General features: G+C 39.8%; 1 protein-coding gene across 9 annotated transcripts; it reads left to right on the forward strand.

Moving 5' to 3' along the window:
- The first annotated feature begins 1,208 nt into the window (after positions 1 to 1,208).
- LOC134640315 (pleckstrin homology domain-containing family A member 1-like) lies at positions 1,209 to 25,035 on the forward strand. Of its 9 annotated transcripts, none has more exons than XR_010095446.1 (15): positions 1,209 to 1,331; positions 8,417 to 8,650; positions 9,729 to 9,785; positions 9,892 to 9,937; positions 14,362 to 14,459; positions 14,802 to 14,933; positions 17,697 to 17,837; positions 18,160 to 18,228; positions 18,798 to 18,862; positions 18,995 to 19,058; positions 19,262 to 19,351; positions 20,542 to 20,615; positions 20,731 to 21,472; positions 22,616 to 22,858; positions 22,987 to 23,097. XR_010095446.1 is itself a non-coding variant. In XM_063492007.1 (14 exons), the coding sequence occupies exons 2-14, from the start codon at positions 8,510 to 8,512 to the stop codon at positions 23,216 to 23,218; spliced, it is 1,284 nt and encodes a 427-aa protein (XP_063348077.1). In that variant the 5' UTR covers positions 1,209 to 1,331; positions 8,417 to 8,509; the 3' UTR covers positions 23,219 to 23,328. The 9 variants fall into 9 exon arrangements, 4 of the variants coding, with proteins under 4 accessions (XP_063348077.1, XP_063348079.1, XP_063348080.1 ...); XR_010095444.1 differs by having other exon boundaries at positions 21,398 to 21,861; XR_010095445.1 differs by having other exon boundaries at positions 21,398 to 21,472.
- Positions 25,036 to 26,114: the final 1,079 nt, after the last annotated feature.

The raw sequence follows: 26,114 nt of genomic DNA on the forward strand, positions 1-26,114 counted from the left end.
CATTTACCGAAACTGCATCTGGATGCAGGACCTGGGAGTTGCATGCATTTTCTCCTGCATGAGTGAACCGTATGGACAGATAGCAGCAGACAGTTATATTTATTAAAAATAAACTAAAAACAGAAAATATGAGGCACTTTTGCATAAAGAAAGGTTTCCTTTGTTACACATCTTACGCAACAACAAATGTCTATTTATCACCACGGGATAATCGCAGGACTCGGTGGATGCAGGCTTTAAACGTAAGATGTCGCTAAATCACTACTCTGCTGATTTCCGTCCAGGTTTACACCCAGTGCTTCATTTTCACATTATTATGTAGAGACCTCTCACTCTGCACTCATTTTTCAAGCACCAAATATTTGGATAATGTTTAAATATGACTGATTTGACTGGTTTGGTTTGACAGTGTTTGTGTGGCAGAAAGTGGTACACAATGCTAGCAAATAGTCAGATATATTATATTTGAATCTAACTTTCCCAGCTCTTCCAACAATAAGAGAAAACAAAGATTTTTTTTAATTGTGGTGACATGTAATAATCTTTTTATGTTCCCATTTTCACTGTTATTTCAGCTGCTGTACTGCCTGCTTACAGTCTCTGGGTTTCAGTACTGCCTCTTCATATTATTTGTAATATTTTTCATCATTATTACTAAAATCTGCCAAACTTGTGACTTTTTTTTGGTACCTTGTAACTTTCCCTGTTGGGCATAGCATTAGACAGGCTAAGGCTGTAATAAAAAGCCTTCCCTTCACATTCACTGGAGTAAATGCCAACGCTTGTCCCGCAAAGCAGTCAAAATATGGGACATTGTCTCAAGATTTCTGACGAGTGGACAAGGCTTAAAAATACTGTCCAGTCCCACATAAAGAGGGACATCTGGTCACCCTTAATACCGCTGACATTTATACTGAGCAGATTGCAATTAAATCAAACATATAAACATACACATATATTTGCATGTTATTGAAAAAATACTTGCTCAAACGTCTGATGCAAATTAAGTATTTAGTGTTAGTTTTTATTTATTATTTAATCGAAATAATAATATATAACTCATGGATGAATCCATGTTACACATGGATTCATATTAAAATTATATAAAAAAAACATTAATAAAAATCTAAACGACATAGCGCTATCGACGTTTTTGTTAAGCGTCAGAGTGATCATCTTCATAATAGACGATCTGCGGTCGTCGCTCAGCAGTAGCAGTGTTGGAGCCCTGTCCTGGATCGGGGGAGATGGGCTGAGGTATAGAGCACAGACCCAACAGCAACCAAGATCCACGGCGGCTCAGCGCACCACTTACAGGAGGGACGACTCGGGTAAGCCGACACGAGTCGTTAAACTAAATGAATTAAGCTACTAACTTTGTTGTTTCGTACACTTGAAGTTGTCCGTTTAATATTTAACGAAGCGGGCTAGCAGGAGCCGCCAGTGTTAGCTCGGGGTTAGGTTAACGTTTGTGACAAAACTTCTTTCTCCCAGCTAGTTATAAACGGTCGAGCAGTAAAGAAAAAGCAGTATTAGGGGTGGTGTATTGTAATTCTCGGTGTCTTGCGAATCGTTTTACAAGTTTGCGTCACGCTAAGTACAAGCTAACATGAGCCATATCGTTCTCAGTTAAGTTGAGGCCAGGGAGCCACAGCTGCTGATGCTGCTAACACAGCCGTTTTCAGCGTGTTGTGGTAAGCTGGAATACCCAACGTTAGCTAACAGTTTGTGGTTGTGATGTTATATTTACGCTGGGATTATGGACTCTTGTTTCCTAAGTCCTTTGGTTTAGACGCGCAGGACTCAGCTAGTAGACTAAACCCACTGAGCATCTTCGTTTTGCCTTACTTTGGAAATAGAATAATCCAGACTAGGTATTGCTGTGGTGCAAGAAACCTGGGTGACCAAGTAACTGTTAAGGCTGAAACCGGGCTCTATTTAAAGGTTTCTGGTGAGAAATTATTTGTTTTATTTGAACTAGAATGGCCTGACCCACAATGAGCAAGTGAAGTCCCCTGCCCCTTTCGTTAATTACCTTTAATCCCTTACCATTGTTTTCTCTCCCTTTTATTTATTTAATTTGTTGCGTTTTTTCAATCCACATGCTGACACAAGCAGCATAAAGTTTTACTCTGCAGTTGCTATTTCCAGCTGCTGTGGTTCTTTAGATGTTACAGCAGCAGTTTAGGACCATGAAAACAAAATACTGACTGTCCAGTCCTAAATGTTGACTTATGACTTGCGTATCTTGTGACAGTGTTTGTGCTAGTGAGGCCTTCCAGCAAATCTAAAGAGTCAGCCTACCTGGGAAATGTTTGACCTAGAAAGAAGTGGGCTGTTATCACCATCTTATCTTAAGAGGTTGACCTTTAAACTTGTAAATCTTCGCTGTAGTCTGGTTAGCACTTTCGACAATTTATTGTAATGTTTCCTTGTATCTTTCCTTCGTTCAATTTACAGTGAAAACCGTGCTGTGTGATCCCAGACAGAATTTTTGCGTTTCTAAGTATCCTGGTAGTGATCTGTTTTGAATCCTTACTAGAGAAACCCAGATATGCTACTCAAATAGAGGCTGGGTTACTGATCACTGCTTGCCATGTGTGGATTGCTTTCCTTGGCACAATTATGCGTGTCCTGTAAGGAAAATTTTCAAGATTTACTTGCGAGGGAGCAGAATTATCGTAAGGATATTATGACCATTGACCCTGGACACAAAAATACCTACTCGTGCAAAAACTACACTCTGTCCATTCTGTATTTGCTCTTCCCTAAGCACAAGAGGTAGCTTGCACTGTAACACATAGTAGCTTACAGCCACCTCGGGTGAATTAATATGAACTTATATTTGTTATTTCAACAGTTGAATTACTGATGTGCTGTTACATTCTATATATGTCCTGTATAATCCTCAGTGAGGGATTATATATCCCCACATGCAGACATACTCACTGTGATGAGCCCCTTTGACAAGGGAGCAGCTGAAAGTAGATAGGAGTGCATTATATTTGACCATATTAAATCCAGCTCTTCATCACAGATTCATCAAGATCTTTGTAACGGTCAGTCATCACTGCTTCTGGGGAATGCCTTCTTTGGGAAACACTTGGCCTGGGAGCTGCCACCAGTCCTCACTGAGGCCTTCCCCAAACCGCAGTCTCAGACCTAGATCTAGCTCTCTGCATATTCTTTTAAGAAACATTGTCAATCGAATCCAAGATGTGATAACTATTACTGAAAAGAAGTCAAACACAAACTTTAAATGAAACTGAAGTAAAAAAAATTGTCTACATTAACAAATTTCTTCTGGGGGCCCAGATAGTTCAGATTCAGTCCCATAAATGTGTCTTCATTGTTATGTGCTCAAAGCAAGCGTTGGTGTAAATAATCTCAACTGTATTTAAGGAGAAGGCTCATTTTAATAAACAATTATGCACATTTTTCCTCTGCAGGAGATGTTAGGGATGTAGCTATCTTCAGTCCGAGCCCTGTCTGATAGTGCTACCTTTGCTACTCCACCACTATTACTTGTCTACAGACCTCATGTGAACTTGGGTTAACAGCATTGGAATTTAGTCTGTGTTGTCATTGTGTGTGTGTTTTGTTTTTGTTTTTTTTGTTTTTTTTTTAAATGTTGACCCACTAGATTGACAGGTGACCTGTGACATACATGTTTTTAATCAGCCATTTTACAAAACAGTCTTTTTTGGGGGGGTCATGCTTACTGCTATGCACCAAAATACAGTTTTTATTTCATATACGATGTGATTAGTTGAACTGATAAAATGTCCACTGTTGCTTCAATGTTTGATGTTAAGAGTATGGAGATGGGCATGTATGTTGACTTTAAAAACAGTGGTAGTGAAAAACCTTTTTTTTAAAAAAAAAAGAAAGAAAGAACTATAAACACTTAAACAGTTGACCTTGAGGCGCCACTTCTCTGTCCTGAGCAAAGTTGTACAAATCTTTTTATCGATGGAAGTGCAATTTTGTAAACTACCATAAAGTTCAAAGTTGTTACTTGATCACGAGAACTGAATATTTGCTGTGTTTACTGAGGATATGATCTCATTGGTTTCAAGGTTGTCTCACCTGATCCAACAAGAGATAAATCAATAGATAACAGGAAGAGTGGGTGCATTCAGGTCCCTCCTGCTTTCAGTGAGTAAGTTTTAATATGCCTTGGTATTACTCACCTTCTTGATGTGAACTGAAGTGACACCTAGATATATAACTTCCTCTACACTGTTTATTTAATCAACAATATTGCTGTTTATTTACACTTCTTAGTGAAATGCGAACTGTAAATGAAATGTGGATTTCTCAATACTGAGTGTAAGACATGATTTAAACCAATGTGAAATGTTTTTGCATTATATTTAAAGGCTTGACTACAAGCTCTGCAGTCTTTCTCATGTCTTAAAATGACATATGTTTCTCAGGCCTTTTTTATGGGATGGCAATGGCTCAGGACATAGATCAGGTCACCTGCTAATTGGAAGATAGGTGGTTGGCCAACGTATCCTTGGGCAAGATATAGAACCCTAAGTTCCTCCTCATGTGTTCACCGGAGTGTGACTGTCAGAAAGCACTTGGACATGTGTGTCTGGAAAGTATTCTCAGCGCTTCACTTGTTCCACATTAGGGCTGCCACAAACGATTATTTTGATAGTCGACTAGTCACCGATTATTTTTGCGATTAGTCGACTAATCAGGTCATGCATCCATTGGACGTAAAACGTACAGCTTATTGCACCAGCATGCATCTGCTCTTATATAACTATCATTAGCTTACAGCTTTAAGTGTTTAAGATATGTACTAACTAAAAATAAAGACAAGATGATAGTTTATTAAATTTTAATGAAATTTGCAGATTGTTTCCGTGGAGTTTAATAAACTCAGCCGTCTGCTCCTTGCTATCTAAAATATAACAGGACACCGGAGTATATTCTCGAGCATCTCACACTTCTGATAATCAGTTGTCTGCTTGACGTTTATTCAGCTGTGTAAAAACTATAACTTTAATCTCAGCCAAACCGATTTACTCAGGAACAAATAAAATACTAAAAAAAAGCCAAACAATAATATTTTTAAGTTATCTAAGTGACTTATATATGTTTAACCTGAGTAGCGAAAGACGGCGGTGGGTTTGAAAACGATTTGCCGGGAGTCCGGTGTTCTCACGGGCTCTAGTGAGCCTTGCCCCCGGCTAGCTATCGAGCTAGTGGGTAACAGACGTCTCCGAAAACGTCGGAGCGCTTTTGAAAATATGTGGTGTCTTGATAAACTGAGCAGATACTTGAGGTTTACACAGTTACATTCTCGCCTGAAAATATATTAAACGTTTATTTTGTGACCCAGAAAGAATAATAAGAGTAATATTAAAACTAACTAGCTGCCGCCATTGTTGGAAACTGAGCTGGGCTGCGCTATGAATTCTGGGACAGAGCTACTTCTTCTTCTTCGGGGTTTAACGGCAGCTGGCATCCTTGTACATGCAGTGCTGCCATCTTCTGTTTCAGTCCGTTATTACACTCTTAAATCCTACTACTTATTCCTGCGTCTTTTGTGGTCTTACAAAGCTTCAAACGACGCGTCGACTATTAAATCAGTCGTCGACGATTTTGATAGTCGACGTAATCGTGACTAGTCGACTAATCGTGGCAGCCCTATTCCACATTTTGTCATGTTGCAATGTTATTTCAAAATGGACTAAATTCATTTTTCACTTTAAAATTCTACACACATTACCCATAATGACAAAGTGAAAAAGGTTTGCTTGAGGTTCTTGCAGATGTATTAAAAAAAAAAAACTGTGCTGTGAATACTTTACACGTGCACTGTCGAAAAAAAAAAAGTACTGTTATAAATGTGTGTGAATGAGACATGTTGTATAAAGCACTTCGAGTGCTCAAGTAGAGTAAATGAGCACCATAGAAGAACCAGTCCATTTACCATTTACATCATTGCACACAGATGGAACATCATTGATGCTCAAGCTGAATAACAGTGCCCTAATATTGATCCTTGCACGACCCCCGTGTTACAAGTTCTTGTGTGTGTTGAAATTAAAAAAATATTATCTGTGTCATAGACTTTATGTAGATCCAGAAGCAATCATCTCACTGCCCCACCTTTTTCTAAATTTGCCCTAACAACTATGGTTGTTAGAATTCAAATAGGGTAGAGTAGGCTGTGCTTTTCAGGTGTTCTACCAACTGGTCATTTGCAAACTTTTCAGCAACTTTGCAAACAGAAGCAAGTGCACAGGTCTAATTGTTTACTTCCTGTCTGTCACCTGCCTTGTATAAAGGAGTTTCCACAGCAATTTTTAGAACGGAAGGAAATGCTGTATTTCACAGAGTTATTTATAATATAAAACATGTACAATTATTTATCTAGTCCCTTATAAGCTTTTACATTTCATTAGGGGTTAAATAAATTTATTAACCTTGGACTCACCTGATTGATTGAAAGTTAATGCTGTGATGATATTTGAGAAAGCATGGAAATTAGATTCTCTCAAATATCTACCTGATTCTTCCAAAAACTAAACAAAACAATGCTGCGAACTTAAGCTGAATACCCAGTCTGCATTTTCTTTGTATGTTTCATGTTCCCACATCTATACCAGCATCAGCCGTACTGATGCAGATCCACTTCGGCTGTTTGGATTCCCCAAGTAATTGTGAGGAAATGAAATGCTAGCAAAGCTTTTGTTTGACGAGTCAAAATTGGTTTGCTTTTTGTTGGTCATATGTGGTTGATAAATTATTTTGGACTTTACTGCACTTTTTTTGTTTTTATATCTGTAATCTTTCGGCTGCTGATTACATGTTTTTAATGGTACTTGCCATGGGTTCATCAGTCAGTGTTTTCTTACATCTTTTTGCAGAGGGTATCTATGTTCAAGTAGGAGCTAAAGGAACATGCCAAAAATGGGTTTAAAAAAAAAAAGTATTACTAGTGTAAAAACAAACAAACAAAAAAACACAACCCTGTACAACAGAAGCTAGGAACTAAGAATAATGAAAAGCATTTTTCTACCTGATACCTATTCGCTACTTAGTACATATCTTGTCTAACAAAGCTGTTATCCGTATTGAATTTTCTTTATTTCATGTGTTTTTGTTAAAAATTGAATTCTGGTACAGTGTTGATCTAGTTTGCATTAAGACTTTTGATATAATCCTCCTTTTCTCTTCCCTATCTTTAAGTGTATTTAATTTTATCTTTTGTCAAATTCTTTTCTGGATCACTAAAATGGATGAGCATGCCTTCAGCTGAACTTTTGCAAAGTACTTTATTTACAGTGTCGCCAGTCTCCACAGAAACGTCTCTCACTTGACGTTCGGTGTGTACGTAGCGTTAAGATGGTTGTCCTCGACACTGCTGCTCCTTTCTGTAGCCTGTCAAATAGGATGACTCAGAAGCTGACTTTTATGGGTAGATGCGTATTTTACGGGTAGATCCAGAAACTAACTGAGATGCTAACAGCCTAGACTCAATGCAAAACAAGCGGGCCTTTTGTCCCCTCCTTGCCCTCATCCACCCACACAGTGCTCATAATGTTCTGGAAAAAGAGCGCCTTTATCTCGGCCTTCCACAGACTCATCTCACATATTGTAGGATTGGTTCAGAAAGACAGCAGCTTAAACAGGCTAATGTGACAATATCCCCACAGTAACACTGCGCCCACCCACGCGAGTGCTGACATTGAGATGCGCACATTCAGATGTGTTGGTCTAAACATTTACTTTTCAGTTCATTAAAGGAGAGCAGCAGGGATGTGGCAGCGCTCAGCAGGTTAAATATTGCACACTCTCTCCTGCGTGGGTCCTTTGGGTGTTTTTTTTTTTTTTTTTTTTTTTTTTTTTTTGTCCCTCTCGTCTCTCCTTTGTGTCGAACATGACTGAGCTCACTGGTATTTTTTTGGCAATACTCAAGCGGTGCTTAGCTGCGGAGGCAGGGAGGCGGGTTGAAGGGAGGGGATAGAAGGGGCTGGCCAGAGGCTTGCCAAATCGGATGAGAGAGAATTTGGGAGGAGATGACTGAGAAAGTGAGAAAAGAGAGACTCCAAGGGAAGAGGGATAAGGGGTGGGGGTGGGGGGCAAGCCAGGCTGGGTGGAAGAGAGAGTGACAGTGTAGAGTATGTTTTACAGGGGAAAAAAGAGGAAGAGAGAGCGGGTGAGGCTGATATAAAAGGATAAAGGCGGGGTTGTGGTTTGTGTCACATGATCTCCCTCACTGGTTGTAGCCTAGTGAGATCCAGGTGGCAGAGACACCATAGATGCAGTAGATGAAGACAGCAAAAGAAAGAGAGAGCAAGACTCTGCACAAAGAAAACTTAAAATTCCCCATTCACCACGCACCCTCTTCACTCATTTTTCTTTCCTCTCTTTTCAATGTGTCCTTAAGGAATTCCTCCCAGTCCCGCTTTTCCCTTCTCTTCTCCCGCTCCTCTCTCTCCCTTCCCGGCCTAAGCGGGCCAGGGAATGTCCCGGTGGCGCGATGCCTTACGTGGACCGACAGAACCGCATCTGTGGCTTTCTGGACATCGAAGAGAATGAGAACAGCGGCAAGTTCCTGCGCCGTTACTTCATACTGGACACACAACAGGGAAGCTTGGTGTGGTACATGGACAACCCACAGGTAAATACACAGAGATGTGTTAGCTTAGCTCTTAGCTTTACTGGAGGGTGTCCTCAGGGTAACCGTACAGGCAAACTGGGAAACTACATGCTGCAAATTTTAGTTATCATATAGATGATTAGCTTTCATGCAGGTGTATCTTGACTGTGAGCCACTGATAGCAGAGCCGTCTCTATAAATTATGTTTTTTGAAAATTACATTCTAACATGCTTGGAAAGCACATACTACAGACAAAGGAGGATCTCAGATCTAATGCGGTGTCTGTGTTGTAACTATTGGCAGACAATCCTGTAAATCATGTCAGAAAGGGCTGTCTGTGGACTGCAACACAGGGGAGTAACTTGTAGCTGGAGGTGTGTTTGGTGCTTTTCTTATCTGCAGCAGAAGCTGTGTGACTCACACATGCCCAGTTGCAAGCCTAACTGATGTTAACCAGCACGCATGTGCAGCATTAGTATCAGCATGTTTTGAGGTTGGTGTGTTTTGCAGCAGTCGTGCAGGCTGCAGGTATTCATCCATTTAAATAGGGGGTAGAATGTACTCATGTTGTTGAGAGGGGCCCAAGGAGACTACAGTAATATTTGCACTGACCGTAGTGGTTGGCCATCAGTGTCTACTCTGTGCCCCATAGTGTCACTTTTTATATAGTGTAATATGTCCTCTGTTGGCACATAATCTGATTTAGATTTGCTGTATTTGTTAAGTGCCCTGTTACATCAAGTATTCATAAATGATGTAGAGCAGGAAAAAAATTGTAAATAATTGAATAAGTCTCTTTCTTTTTATAGATTGAAAAAAGTTAAATTTTAATGACGTTAAATCTGGATCTCCCAGTTTCAGAAACACAGGAAGGCACTGACATTAACTGGATGGAGTGCAGCCAACACATACTGTACTTACTCTATAATATCGACTGGCTTTGCAGAACTTCACCCCCATACCAGATCACATTTGATCTTCTATGGCTAAAGGCCCGCCTTACTGGCACTTGTATTGTGTATTGTATTGCGTAATTGCATCATTAGCTTGAGCTTCCTTTTTATTGCAAGTATTTTTCTTCTCCACCTTCTCCCACAGAACTTGCCTGTTGGTACGGTCTGTGTTGGTTCCCTCAAGCTCACATACATCTCTAAGGTAAGCTAGATCATCACTGGAGCTACAAGATTATGTACAACTGGAAGACTTCACATTTTTTAGTTGAGCTTGAACACTAACGTCTGTGGGATTTGTTCTTATTTAGGTCAGCGATGCCACCAAGCTGAGGCCTAAAGCGGAATTCTGCTTCGGTAAGAAAATGCACGTCATCAAATCTGTTCTTCCAGTCAGGATATTAGCATAATAAAAGCATAAGTTTTTGACAGAAGACTTCACTCTTGTTTTTAACATCTTGCATTTCAAATATTATTTTGAACACATTTTCCAATGATGTCACTAATGAGCCTTGGATAATATGATTCATAGTATTATTCATACTAAACAGGAAAACATCTTGCGTCTTTATAAAAATACAACTTGACAAATGTCTGAACTGCTTTGAAAACATGAGCAATGATGGTGAGTTTAACCACATGTTGACTAAGCTGGATACCCTTAATATAACCTAAGGGAGGACTATTTTTTGTCCTTGTCTGCTCTCTCAACATGGTCAAGCGCAGCTTTTCTCAGGTTTTCTCCACCACTGATCAAGCAGCATTGTTCAGCGTTGCGTGGTTAGTTAATGTAGAAAAATGCACGATGCTCCAGCAGTTAATGGCCTGGGTTTTTGTTGACCACGTTTAACTATTCTATAGGTTAGGGCTGCACAATTAAACGTTAGAAAATCACGATCTCAATTCATACTTATGTGCGATCTCATTTCCAAATGACAACGATTTAAAAAAAAAGAAAAAAGAAAAAAAGATGACGATTGGACTGCATTTTGATCCGGGACATAATCTGCATGAAAACAAGCGCTCACTCTTCCTGCTCAACAAATGACAAGGGCGGAGCCTTATACCACGTGATACAGAAGCCAGCTGGCAGGGAAAAAACAACGGAGCGCACGTGAGAGAAAGTGCCTGAGGGGAGAAAACACAAAGAGCGCAGAGGAAAAGCTCGCTGATGGCGGTGAGAATGACAACCCCACTGTAACATTCATTCCAAGAAAAGGTTCTCATTCCTCCGTGTGGAAGTTTTTTGGGTTCAAAGAAGACGATGAGAGTCAAAAAGATATCATTTGCAAGCTGTGTTTTGCCATAGTAGCAGCACCGCAAGCTATCACTACGAATTTGTATAACCGCCTTAAACGTCACCATAAAGTGCAATATGACGAAGCTGTAAAGGCCAAGAAAGTGACAGGAGAAAATCCGTCCCGGTCAACCACCCAAACATCAATAACGGGAACCTTATACAGCGCTTCCCCATACCCATCGAACTCCCGCAGACACAAAGAAATTACGGAGGCTATCACTTATCACCTGGCTAAAGATATGGCTCCCATCAACACTGTGCAAAACGAGGGATTTAGGAAAATGATCAACACCCTAGACAAACGCTACACAGTGCCGTCCCGCAACTATTTTTCAAATGTTGCACTACCTGCTCTATACACGCAGTGTCGAGCAACGGTGGAGACGGAATTACAAGCAGTACAACATTTTGCGGCAACAACAGACTTATGGTCCAGCCGAACTGTGGAGCCATACATGAGCCTGACAGTCCATTATGTTACCAGGGACTTCACCATGAAAAGTCGGTGCTTACAAACTGCCTTTTTCCCCGAGGATCACACAGGCTAGAATCTAGCACATGGATTAAAGGAGGGTGCTTAAAAACCTTTAAGCAGCTGGCTGCATAAAAAAAGGACTATGTTCTCTGTTGTGGTCCTGCCATGGTCAACTATCATATTGTCATGTCAAGCGTTATATTTTGTTAATAATTGTGGTTTACATTTTAAGAAACATACCTATTACCTACCTCTCTCATCACCTTACACACGGAAAGAATACTGTTCAAAATCTTATTGTTAAAAGTATTTTAAGGTTTTGTACGTAAGAGTAGACAAGTGAGACATTTATTGTTTTTATGTTCAGTCTCAACTGTTACGAAGTTGATGTGCAGTTAATAAGTGCAATAAATATTTATATTGGAAAAGAAAATCGTGAGAGAATCGTGATCTCAATTCTAAGCAAAACAATCGTGATTCTCATTCTCAAAATCGTGCAGCCCTACTATAGGTAGAATTTATTATCTGTCCTATTTTAAAACAGTCTTTCGTGTATTGCTAAGGTTTTAATCTCATTCTTCTCACCTACTAGTTAATAAGGATATCCTGGGGCGTTACCTATTGCTGACTACAATAAGTAAAACATTTTATAAAGGTATAAGTTCTTCTGGTGCGTTGTTAGCTAATCTTGATGCACATTGATTCTGCAGTCTTTAGAAATGAGTCACATTACTCTGTGCTTGTGGTATGCTTGTGGGTCCCTGTGATTAGAAAACTGACTCTTATACAAGAACTTTCTTACTTACTATCTTTAAAATGGACCTACTGTGCTCTTTTCCAACTCCATAGTTTTATTTTTTGACTTCACAAGAGTAGCTTTAGCAGCTCCATAGTGTAGTGGGTAACACATTTGTCTAGAAATCCCTGGGAGGGTTGTGTTAGGAAGGGCATCCAGCGTAAACATCTGTGCCAAATCAAAAATGTGGATCCATCCGCTGTGGCAACCCCTTGTGAATATGCAGCAGCAGAAAGAAGAAGACTAGAGTTGTTTTGCATGATTTATAGTACAAAATATTCTTTATTTGTCTAATTCTGGGCCTCCGTACAACTCCAGAGTTATTCCATTTCTATTCTTTTGCTTTAAAGCCATCCTTCCTTTAAGCAAGCTGATTGGCTGCCTCTTGCAGGCAGAAGGTTTTAACAGTGAATGTGTGGGGCTTCAGTGCTCAGTTTAGTGACTGAGATGACCCTGTTTGGAATATCTCCACAAAAAAAAAATGTCTGAAAATGAGCGTTTAGAGCAGTCTGTAGCCTGAGCTTTTACTTCTCCATACGTTGACCTCATTAATTGAAACTTTGTGTAATATGAACACTTCTGGTAATGGTATACGGTAATTCATTTTATATGTTAAAATAAAAGGGTAATAAGGACGCTCATTTTGTATGAGTGAATTATAGAATCTTTGTATTTTACCTGGACTGGGTATAATTTATGGGGTGTTGATGGCTTTTTAATACTGTTTGATGTCCTCTTTGCAATGTCTTTCAACAAAGAAATAAGTAGAGCCCTATTTGTATTTGTCTTCTTACCTCATGTGGCCAAGATGGGAAAAAAATATTTAATAAAAACTATTAACTACTGTCAGATGTATTTATTTTTTAAGAGTAAACCTTCATCGCAGTGTTTGTTTACTAGCCTACCTCTTCATCTGTCCAGTTCAATAGCAGGAAATACTAGTGTGTGACAATATGTTCACACTGCGTGTGTATATCTGGCTGTGTGCACAGCAGTTGCCTTGTTGAGGTTATGACAGGATGCCGACATCCTAATCAGAACCTGATTCGCAGACGTGAGAAGCTATTTTTAAATTTTGTCTGATATCCATGAATCGTGCTCCTCCCCTTTTCCTGTGTCCAGCAAGTCAAGGCATCATATAGGGTGAAGCAATGTTGACATTTAATTTATAGTTTAAAAAAAATCAAACAAACAGACTTTTGTTTGCAGCTCATATGCGATGGAGAAAGATTAAGAGCAACTGTGTGAACTTTGGCTTTTGTCTGTATTTCCCAGCAGCATGCATTGTTTTGTTATGTGTAACTATGAGTCAGATCTGATACCCCTTCTCCCAGATTTCATTCCAGCGCCAAAGATACCACTGCAATTCCACTACTGCCAAGTAGTTTACCTCTCCCACAAACAGTGGACAGATTTTAGCTCAAGACTGTTGGACAATTTCCTCCTGGTCATCTGCTTGAGGCCAGATAGACAGAATTATTTTGCAGGAAAGTAGTGGAATAATGTATTGAGGTGTCCAAGATCTGGACTAAATACACAGAACGGGGAAGAATGATCTTCATTGTGCCACAGAGTTTGCCTTTTCACAGCTCTCCCCCGCCTGATTTACCAGGCCAGCTTTAATGTAATTTATTGCTATGGTGTCAGAAGGAAATAGAGGAGACACAGGGACGGTTTGAGCTGCAGAACTGAAGGATTTATGGCAAAGCCAGAGAGAAAAGAGACTTTAGTTCTTTCAGCATCTAAATCCTGATCCATAGCTAATCAGCATTTGACCCAAAAATTTCTTCATGATTGAAATGCAGTTTTCTCATGTTCATATGGCTGTAAAACCGTGTGAGAATATTTGGTTGTTGGTGGCTGTGAGCTCCCCCCCCCGTCATGGTTAGACGTGGGTAGGTGGTGGCAGACGGAGACAGCTGAGTCTAGCTGGGTCATCATCGCCATGCAGAGAAAATGCTGCTGGGTGTGTGTGGGAGAGTCCCTTGGCTCAGTTGTTTTTCACTTCCAGAGAAATCTGTGGCGGTGGATGTGTTCTGACACTGATACAAGAAAGGGCTGAAAACACACTTCAGTCCTGTATAATATGTCTTTGTATGTGTATTTGTGTGTAATTCAGAGGGTGTATTGTAGTCTGATTGTGACAGAAGAGGGCTGAATGTACTTTCACTTTTTCTATTGTTCCCAATGCTTTTTTTGTCATCTGTAAGTCATCAATGCTGGGATGAGGAAGTTCTTCCTGCAGGCCAATGATCAGCAGGACCTTGTCGACTGGGTCAACGCTCTCAATAAAGCCACCAAGATCACTGTGAGATGATAAACAAAAGACACACACACCCATCTCAGATTCAGCTTTTCTAATCTGCTCTTTATGGTTTATGTTTTATCACTTGGAAAAACTTTTATTTCTTCCTCTTTCAAGGAACTAGATGGAAGTTAGTCAGAGCATGACTAACAGGATGCTGCTTTGTACAGAGTTCTGGGATAAAGGACAATGAAGTTTTAGGCATGCGGAGGGGAAATGGGGATAAAAGGCTTGTCAGAGTTTGCATGCATAAAGTTTCATGAAGCTTGGCTTGAAGTTTGTAAAAAGAGGCTATTTATACCTAAAGCTTTTGTGTGTGTGTGTATGTGTTTGTTTGTTTTTAAGGTTCCAAAGTTGTCTGATGGCCAGCAGAACTCAGAGAACCAAAAGGCTTTGCCAGATGTTGCAGGGCCCAAAAAACAAGTCTCCTATAAGACTGAGATAATTGGAGGAGTGCCCATAGTCACCCAAACACAGGTAAACTTTACCCGTGAATGCAGTGAACCACATATTGTATTTGATTACAATCGCCCAGCATTAGAGCTGGGCGATAAAACGATAACGATATGTATTGCGAAATAACTTTTTCTCGATAGAAAAATTAAACTATTGCGATAGGCCTCATCCCTCTTGTCCTCTTAAAAAAAAAAAAAAAAAAAAAAAAAAAAAAAAAAGAACAGCCAATCCAAATTAAGTAGCGCAGAGCCGAACCAATCACAGCCGCAGCGTCACGTCACGTGACTTGTTACGTACAGCACAAGTGCCAAGCCGCACATGTGTATTTGTTTTTGCAGCCGGGCCGCCCGGGTAATGAAGGAAATGAGTTTGCCGACTACAGAAAAATCAACCGAGAGCGTGAGCGAAGGTTACCGAAGAAAAAACAGATGATGGTTCCAATGCCGGAGAGATTGTCGAACGGAAGGGCCATAGAAGTTCCGTAGTGCGAAGGTATTTCGGCTATTTCAAGTCTGACAAAAAACAGAGTAACGCGCACTGTAAATTGTGCCGAAAGCAACTCTGGAAATACAATAAACCGGTGCATGCTCAATCTCTGACTGAAAGCGCTAATTCGTCATTCGACTTTTGTCAGACTAAAGTCACTGTTAAAACTGTTTGAAAAGCTAAGCTATACAACAAGGAGAGATTGAGAATTTCCTTTTAGTTCTCAGTTTATTTGATATTGACAAAAGTTAGTCAATTTTGTCTGTTCTTCTGTAAAACGAACTAAGATTTATTTTTAGAATTAAAATTTTGTTTCTAAGTGGAATTGACAATTTAGTAGTTTGTTTTGTTTGTTCTATTTTGAAACTTAAATGCTTTAGCGGCTGCCTTTTGTGTAGTTTGCAATATTTGCCTTTATTTATCTGAAACTGAAGTCTCATGTTCCTTAAGTACATCTACCCTGTTGAACTTATTATGGGAAATAAATATTTAAATCAAAACAAGCTGCAGATTATTTCACATTTTACTCGTGAGCAACGGCACATTCAAATCTTACAAATATAGTTATTTGATTGATTATACTTTATTCATCCCGAGGGAAATTGGGTTAAGGCTGCCAGCCGTGCCAGCGCCGTTATAATTTGGCTTATATCGTAACATATATCGTTATCGCCTGAAATGAAAAAAACATATCGTGATATGAAAAAATCTTATATCGCCCAGCTCTAATTTGCATGCATACATATGATAACATGTACTTTGTTTATCCCACCTTTGGGAAATCCTTCAAAAGAAAATGTGTAAATTTGTTTTTAAACTAGACTATTCCCAAAATGCTGCTTTTATATTGTATCTGTTAGAACGATTTAGTCAAGCTATTTCCAACTTTTAGATCATTAGTTTTCACCTAGCAAAAGTGCCCAACGAGAGCTGCGTTCAGGCTGTCAAACGTGTGAAATTTCAGCTTCAAACACAGAACAGTTTTTCTACAGTTTTAACCTGAATATAAATAATCTGTCAGGTAAATCGACCAATTTAAAGACCTCACTTTGATCTTGGAGAAACTGATATCTCTATGTTCTAAAGTGCAAAACTATTGTTGAACCAATAAATGATTAATAACATTTGATAACTACTTTAATCCATAATTTATTGATAAAGGAAATGATCCTTAATTTCCGATGTTGAAACTACTGCTGTATCTTAATGTCTGTGCAACAATCTTCGTAATGTTAATCACAGGTTGTTGTTTTTGTTTTGTTTTTAACAGTAATTATGCACTTACCAGTCAGGTCACCAAATACAACTTTAGATACCCTTTTACCTTCAAAACTGCTTTAATTCTTTGTGTTAGAGATTTAACATGGTGCTGGAAACATTCCTCTGAGGTTTTCATTGACGTGATAGAATCAAAGATGCAGATTTGTCTGCTACACATCCGTGATATGAATCTCCCATTCCACCACATCCCAAGGGTGCTCTGTTGGATTGTGATTTGGGGACTTTGGAGTTGGTTTGAGTACAGTGAACTCATTGGCATATTCAAAAAATGTTATCTTAGAAGTAACCATTAAAAGATAGAGGGATGGACATGGTCAGCCATAATACTCAGGTTGGCTGTGATTTGAAAATGCTGGAACCCAAAATGGGGCAATAAGAATATCACCCACACCATTGCGCCACCAGAAGCATCCTGGATCATTGATGTAAAATGGGATGAATCCATGACTTCCTTTGCTGCTTTAGCACACCTGCTTTATGGTTAGATGAGCTGTGTATTCACAGCAGGCCTTGGTTGTAACAAGTGGTTATTTAATTTACTGTTGCCTTCCTATCAGCTCCAGGCACTCTGGCCATTGGCCTCTGAGAAATGTCACTCGCTGGATATTTTCTCTTTTCTGATCATTCTCTGTAAACCCTATAGAGGTGGTTGTGTGGGAAAATCTCAGTAGATAAGCAGTTTCTACAACACTCAGATCAGCCTGTCAAAGCCATGTTCAAAGTTACTTAAATCTGATGCTCGATTTGACCGTGTCTTCAGGACTAAATGCATGCTGCCATGTTACTGGCTGATTAGATATGAGTGTTAACAGTTGAACAGGTGTACCTAACAAAGTGACTGGTGAATATTTTTATTTCTTGACCAATGTCTTTTTCTCAAAATTCAGTTAACTAGGATCATTGTTTGATCGTTTGTCATCACAGAATCCAAAGTGGCAATTTGTTGTGTTTGCAAAATCTGTTTGCTTTTCACAATGAACTTCAAATTGACATTATTTTATGTCCTTCACCCTCCAGCACGAAGGAGGTGATGGTGCAGATAGAGCTGAGCGTGAGGCCATGCAGCGTTCCCACAGCCAGCTGCCTTACTTCCTGGGGAGGCCAGCTCAGGACCACAATGTCATCAAGTCAGGCTACTGCGTCAAGCAAGGAGCTGTGGTGAGCACTGACACAACCACTGACACTGTTTTTGGTTATTTATTTTTTTTGCTTAAAATTAGTTAATTTAATTTGTCCTTCTGTTGGTGTTCAGATGGGTTCCCCTGTGCAGTAGTTCTGCTCAGGGACCCAATTAAAAAATAGGGTAGGTAAGCTCAATTACAATTAATATAATGATAGTCTAAGAAAATTCAGCTCCTCCTATGTGTACAATTCTATACTTTTAGAAAGACCCAACAGTAAAGTAAAATGTGTAAGAAGTATAAAAAGATGTGCTTCTGTAATCTGAATCTTTTTTTTAAATCTTTTTTTTTCTCCCCAGATGAGGAACTGGAAACGGCGATATTTTCTTCTCGAAGAGAATTCAATGAGTTACTTTAAGTCAGATTTGGTAATTAACTGTGATTAAGTTACATGAAGCTTTTATGGAATGTGTAGATTTGTAGTACACACATTTGATTCTCCTCCAGAATCCGAGGGGGGAGTATCTGCAAACACAACCCCGAGTTCCAACATGCTTTATTCATAGCCTGTGGAATTCAATGCCTTCACTGTACATGTCCGATCATGCCTCCTTCCCTCCGGGTTTTCTTACTTACACACACACACACACACACACACACACACACACAGACTGTCCTCTGGATAATACTGTACGTCCCTTACCCTGTCCTTGTCTAGGTCTGCCCTTATTTGACAACTTTATCTGTCTATTTGGCTATCAACAGGCCTCAAGGACACAGACTCTCTGTCTGCTGTATCAAAGGGCTGTGTCAAGAAAGTTGCAACCATTAGTGTTTGCAGTTTGCTACTTCTTGGAAAGTTAACCACCTCCTTCCCCTGTGAACCAGAAACTCTGCACCTTTTTTTAGCCATCCCATTAGATACAGCATTTTAAATGTGAATGCATTATAAATAATATTTGTCCTGTGTTATGAAAAGTTAATTCTTTGTTTTTAGGACAAAGAACCTCTCAGAATGATCCCACTAAAAGAAGTTCACAAAGTCCAGGAGTGCAAGCAGAGGTATCTAACAAGTCCCAACATTTTTCCATTGTACAGAAAAATGTCTTTGTCTCGGTGGTTTGTGCTTACCTTTTCTGATAAAGATACAGATGAGATAAATTTGATCCTGGTTTTTTTTCTGCTTCATTGTAGTGACATTATGATGAGAGATAATCTATTTGAAGTTGTCACCACATCAAGGACGTTTTACATACAGGTATGCGACTCTCTGTGATGAAAAGAATGGCTCAGACGTGAGTGCTTACTAATGTTGATGAATCTGGTATTCAGTCTTGTCTGTCTGCATCTTTGCCAACTACATGTTACCCTTCCCGCCTCTTCCGATCCTGATTTCCACTCCTTATGTTCTCATTCTTTCCTTCCTTTCGTTCTGCCTCTTTTCATGTCTGTCTCCACTAGGCGGACAGTCCAGAGGAGATGCACAGCTGGATCAAGGCTGTGTCGGGGGCCATTGTGGCCCAGCGGGGCCCTGGGAGGTCAGCTGCCACGGTAAGTATCTTCTACTACGGTACAACACAAATCCACCATGGGAGGGAATATAAGTCACTGCAATTAGATTAAAGCTTAACATCAAAAGTAACGTCAGCCCTGACGTTTACTTGCATGAGTAGAATGGGAGACTTACTGAGTGACGTGGTTTGTAGTAGTCAAGATGATATGGTTGATTTGTGTGTTGTTTCACTTGTGCCGCTTGTTTTTTCTTATTCTTACACGTCCTCATGCAGTTTCAGTGGCAATCTTTTTCTTTTACTTCTTTGTAAACAAATGCATAATAGGAGAATTGACTGTGCCGTTTTTTCTGCATGAATTTGGTTCATCCTATAATAGTATTTTAACAATATTGTGTTGTAGTTGCATAGTACAGAATGACATAGACTTGTAATTTCTAACTCCTGAGCTATGGACCTGTAAAGGGGATTGTGATGTTTAAAATCAGGCTACGAAGAAGCATGAATGAGAACATTACTTGGGGAAAAAAAAAAGGTGATGGTAATATTTTAAAGGTTCTTTTGGGAAGGGGGGCAAATTATAGCTTGAACTTTGCTCAAAACTGTTCTGAATGTTCCTCAAGCCTCTTCATTACCACCTACAAACGGGATTGATTTTTATTTTTAATACTACTTTTTTGAAATTATTTTCTTTAAATGTATTTGCAGTTAAGTGAGAGCGATAGAGAGACTGATGGCATGCAAAAAAGTCTTCAGTTGGAAACAAACTGGGGACATTGAAGTTCATGGCTACCACTTAGCTCCAGTTCCACTGGGTTGCCCCTGAACTGATTTAGCTAAAGTGGGTAATGGATAACCAGCTGTCACCACTTGTTGAGCATTAGTTACTTTTCAGCAGTCTACGTGCAGGGAGTCGGGCAGCTTGACCCGGTAGGTGAGCAGTGAAATAAACCACTTCCATTGTCCTCACTGCAGATGAAAACCAGCCTCTGCCACATTTGGTCCCTTTTGGTTAGACTGAAGTCATTATCCGCAAAGCGTCTGTTTCTCTATGGTTTCCTTTCTTGCCTTCTGTGTCTTTCTCTCTAGCTTGTCTTTCCTTCCCTGTGCCTCTTTTCTCAATCCGTTTCTCCCTTTCTTCCTTTCACATTCTTTCCACCTCTTCTTCTCCTTTCCCAGTGGGCAGATGGCCCATCTGCTCTAATCCTGCTTTGCACTGTGTTGTTGCAGATGCGGCAGGCCAGACGGCTGTCGAACCCTTGTATACAGAGGTATACGTCCCGAATCGGGGAGTGCAGCAGCACGTATGTCAGCTCGTCTAAATCCCACTCCCCCCCCTTTTTTTAAGCTCTGGGTTCAGCTTTTTAATACATTTTTTTTTTTTCACTTATTGGCTGGTCCTTTTGGTTGTGGACGAAGGGGAACAGATCAGATCCGACTGCACATCTGATGCGCTTTTCTTTTTTCTTTTTTGTTGCTTTGAACCAACCACACCCTACGTATGGCTGTGATTACCCAACAACTGCTCCTCCTCCCTTCACATCCTCATTCTCGCTGCTTATCTTCACCCCTCAATCTCCTTTGCTTTTTTTTTTTTTGATTGTTTGTTTTGTTTTGCAGCTCTCTGATATCAAGCTTAGCATAAAGTTTAGGGGTTTTGCATTTAGAATATTTGCAGCTAAAGGGATGCAATTTGTGTGTCAGGTGTTTTAAGAGTCGAGGTGTGCTTGCTTCTCTTGCATGTGATGGCACAGGCATGGCAGTGCAAATCAAGCATACTTCAAGTCTTCCAAATGCCAAAAATGAAGAGTTTTTTTTCTGCCACAGTACAAAATGACTCTAAACTGACCATCACAAGGACCTGCAGTCTCCTTCATCTTCATCCACAGCTTTCCCATGTTTTCATTGTTGCTGATGACATTTCATTGCAAAGTTGGAAATATTCATGCACAAATATGCTCTGACTGCATGAACTGTCTGACCAGCTTAGCTATGAATAGTTTAAGCCTGATTGTATCTGTGTCTTTATTACTGCATCTTTCACACCTTCTGTTTCTCTTCCCTCCGTGCTCTGTTATCTCTGCAGTCTGCTGCAGCTGTGTACCTGTCTTAGATGTGTGACATCCTGCTTGTCTCTTCTCCTCCCTCCTGTTCGCTGCCTGTATGTTTATTTTCTCTTTCTCATACGTTCCCATACAATAAAATACTTGTTTTCATGTTGACTTCCGAAAGCACATCTCTGAATGTTGTGAATGTGTAACAACAACTCACCAAAGCTGAATCCACTGGTCCAGAGTCACAGACTCAGTTTTCATAGTGACATGTTGGGGTTTTTTCTTAAACAGCTATCGGTTGGGCTGATATATTGGCCTATATTAGCTATTTGTCGATATATCAGTATTGGCATTTGTGACTGTCGATGAAAACAAGGGAAGTTAATAAAGCGACAGAAGGAAACACCCTTCAACTGTGGCGTGTGGTTACATAGCTTGTCCACCAGAAGGCACTCTGCAACTTCCCAGTGGGCAAAGCGGATTTACACAAACACAGGTCAGCCAACACTTGTTGCAGTGATGCAATTTAAAAATAATCTTGTTTTATTATGTTGGTATGTAATCATAAATAATGACACATAAAAGAATAAATAGTGTTTGTTTTGTGTGTCTGAATGAAAAGAAAATATCGGCGGCTATATTGGATTTTTAAATCAGAAAACATCAGGCTTTGATATCCTGTTTCGGTCGGGCTCGACTCTTTTTAAAAAAAAAAAAAAAGAGAGAGAAAAAAAAGTCAAATTTAGAGCAGGTTAGCTTTAAATGCCTACAATGGATGACAACTGGCACTGCAGTAAAGTTTTGGGTTTCCCCAACCCTTCATACAGTTTGTCTAATCTTTCCCCTCCCACTGCCCGCTAAATTTCGACATGAGCTTGATTTTGGACATTTGGATTCAACGACGAGAACAAAAAAGAACTTTTAATACACTTGTGACGCTTACTGTGGTTTTCTGTCATGTTTGTGCTACAATCTTACTCTTAAATTTTGTGACGCGTAAGTGATAGTTAGGAAGTTGCACTGGCCTGCAAAGTCATATGGTGTTACCGTGAATAAGCATCTTGGTGAAGAGGCTATGTTTAAAAATATACAGCCATAAAGGTGGCGCTTTCATGTGCGTATTTTGGTGCATTACAGAGCATTGCAGAGTGTTTGTCTAACCTACATTTCACCTCCTGCTGCCTAACCCTTTTTTTTTCTACCTGTACTGAGTTTTTTTTATTTCTTCTGATACATCTTTTTTTTCTCAGAGATTGAAATCTGAAAAGCTGTGAAATAATGAGCAACAACCAACCACTGCACTCTGTTTGAACTTCTACTGCAACCTATTGAGACTACCAAAACTAAAACCTCCTGACACTACTTTTCCTGCTACCTCTACTTCTACTGCTACCACTCCTACTGCCGTCATCTCCATACTCTAGCAATGCTTCATTCTTGAGCACCTACAACTTCAAGCTGCATCAGGCCTCAAATGCGGGCGCTAATTCCAAGTCTGTAACTAACTTTGGCTCTTCTCACATAAAGTACACATGTCAGGATTTGACTCATCTCACTAACAACAACTCCTCTTGTCTCCTTCATTCTTGCTCTTTCTTTCCTCGTGCTTTTTCTGCTGCAGGAACACGGCAGCCGTTCCACTTTCTACCGCACCCCCACGGGTCCCCCCGTCCCTCGCTCGCCCATATCTGCAGTGCCACCATGCTACCCAGAGTGGGGGAGTGCTATCACGTGCGGCACACGCTCACAGTCTGGCATGGGACAGCGAGCACTTCATGAGCCTGCTGCCACGCCCCAGTCACAGCCACACGCCAGCACGCCTGTCCCTGCAGGAAACACGCCTGGCAAAGTGACCTGCGACGCTCCCGTGACCAACGTCGCCAGCTCTGAGGAGTCACCGTGGCGCCGGCGGAGCAGCTTTGAGCCCCACATGCCTGAAACACCCCTGAACCTAGAGGATGCTGTTCTGCCAGTGAGTGAGGTCTAACCCGTTTAACTGGACATTAAAAGTCAAACGGAAGTTGACTGAGATCTTCAGATAAAGAAGAAATCCTGTGAGCAACATTAATTTTTTCCCCCAGTCAAAGCTCTGTCACAAACTCTTTGGAACTACTCCATCGGTGTACAGGAGAAACAAGTTGGCTCACCTCTGAACTGCACTCTTGTGCCAAAGTCAACCCAGACTCCCCACCCCCCCAGCCCCACCCCTTCCCGCCTGCTGTCATAGTTCAAATGATGTTATTATTTACCAAGAGTTAATTTACACCTTCTACTTAACTTGTGTCAATTAGCACTCAATAACAGCTTTATTTTAATCTGTACAGGCATAAAGAGGTGTTAAAAGCATTTAAGTGTTGAGGAATTTTGCAAACCACTTTGTGCCAAGAAAATAAGGGAGCTTTTAAGGGTGCTAGCTAATTCCTCACGTCTGAAAAGAGTGTTCAAAGTGAGGACTGGCATTCTGTCACCTCTCAGATCTACTTGTACTAAACTGTGTGATCCATTCATACTCATTATTGTAACACTGGATTTATGTACTATCGCCAGTGTTTATTTTTTGGAGCAGGCCAAGTAAGAGATCAAATCCTCACTTTAATGCAAATTAAAAGTCGACAATTCTGGACTGGGCTAGACTTAAAAAAAATATATAAAAAATTGAAATAGTTATGTACAATCCGATGTGTATAATTATGCAAGGTGAAATGTATTTAGTCTTTTTTTTTTTAAACAGTGGCCAAGCCACTGACTTGAATCTGTTTTTAAATATACAGGGAGGGTTAAGGTCTGTTCTTTTTGCAACTGTACTCAACAACGTTTTGGTTGATTGAGTTGTTGTTACTGACAAAATAAAGTAGTCTACTTTGTACTACTACTACTACTACTACAGTAAATAGTTTTAACCAATAATCCACTTGTGGTAGTAAAGTCAAAGTGCCGTGATGAAAAAAGAAAAACTGAAAGCTTTCACAGCATGTGCACCATGTCACAACCCAAGTCACTCTTTCTGGTGAATCATATTTCTCTGTATTAGTGGAGTCTTGATGACGGCTTAAAGTAGCAAGTGAACAAGAAGACGATGAGGACTATGCTTCTATGCATTTTGTAATTAATATTGATTTAAAAAGAAAAGCAACAACAATATGGCAGAGTGAGCTTTAGCTCGGTCCTGAAAGACATTATTTGCTTAAACCTGTGTTTACTAGTTTGAAGATAATACCGAATTCATCAAGTGCATACGTTTTAATGCATAGTTTAACAGAAAAAGTATTCAAGCTCAGCCACTTATGTTGCATGCTAAGGTTTTAATAATACCTAAAATTGTATTTCTTTTTTTTTTTTTTTTTAAATCTACAGATGTTTTGGTTGTTGTGTGTTTGCAGACTAGAAACAGATTTATTTTTTATATGCTTTTAGGCATGTCCTGTTCCTGTTCACTTTTGTGTTGACAGCCTAGTAGCAGGAAGCTGCCTCATGGTGTTATTTAAAAAAAAAAAAAAAAGTCCCACTGTAATCCTTCTAAATAATACACACTAATCTTTTTTAAGTGCCTGCCGCATTAGAGCCTAGCAAAGCCAAGCTATGTCACCCTCTTTTCAGTCTAGTGTAATTGGTTTGAATTGTCTCTATTTATTATGTGGATGACTTGAAAGAAATAAACACTGAAAATGTGCTCATGTTTCAGTATTGTGCTTATCTTTATCCAGGAGAGCATGATGAGTCTGTGGTGGAATATAAGAGGTTTACAAAGTCTGCAAAGAGAGAAACTTTTGGCAGCATCCACAGTTTGATTTGAGTTTTTGATGTGATTGCAGAGAGTTTCCTCTGCCCTCTTGTGGTGAGAGAAAAATCTTCACTTTGTCATTGAAAACATTCCTGTGCTCTATAAACCACCAGTTATGTTTTCATCACGGATGACTGCAAAGGTTTCAGTTGATGGAGTGCAAAGCACCACACACGAGAAGCATGAAACAGATGTTTCAGCACAGACCCAGCCAAGAATCATAACAAGAATCGTGTAAGAAACATGCAAAAAGCCACATTAACAAAAGAGGGTGTGTCTGTGAGCTTCCCCTAATTCCATGTTTACAGAAATATTAGCCTCAAGCAGAACAAGCCATCAAAATAATTACAATAAATAAGAAACTGACCATTTTTGGATCCTTGAATAAAAGCATCAACTCCACACTCCATATAAAAGCCCTGCATTAACAATTTATATAATAAAATATAAATACACAAAGTATCAGAACTATTGCAAACATAATTCAACTTTATTTTGTTATAATTCTATAAAATGCGTTTGCCGTTATAGCTGACTAAGGTGGGCCTTTCCTATTTGCTAGTTAAAGTTGAATTTGAAATTGTGCGTGATACTTAAATTCTTCCTCACGGCTTGATAAAACCTAATCTACACTACAGCTGAGTAAAAAGAGGCAATCATCTTCATCGAGGAGCAAAAGTATGAATGGAAACTGTACAAGTAAGCCAACTTGGCACTGTAGAACAGTCAGTGTACATGGAGCAAGTATTTCCACTCCAACATTGATGATTAAGCGTATGTATGAGTATCGTTTGTCATCTCTTAATGAGGTGCTCCTTACATATTCAGCCTTGAGCTTGATATGGTACGTGTGGACTGAATATTTAAAGCCTCTTTAATCAGCTGGATAATGAGTTATGGCATATTCAGGGGCTTCGTCTCTATGTGTGCAGTTAATTGTGAATGCTGCATGTGTGGACATTTTACGG

Source organism: Pelmatolapia mariae, linkage group LG13 (assembly GCF_036321145.2).
Source record: "Pelmatolapia mariae isolate MD_Pm_ZW linkage group LG13, Pm_UMD_F_2, whole genome shotgun sequence".
Classification (NCBI taxonomy): domain Eukaryota; kingdom Metazoa; phylum Chordata; class Actinopteri; order Cichliformes; family Cichlidae; genus Pelmatolapia; species Pelmatolapia mariae.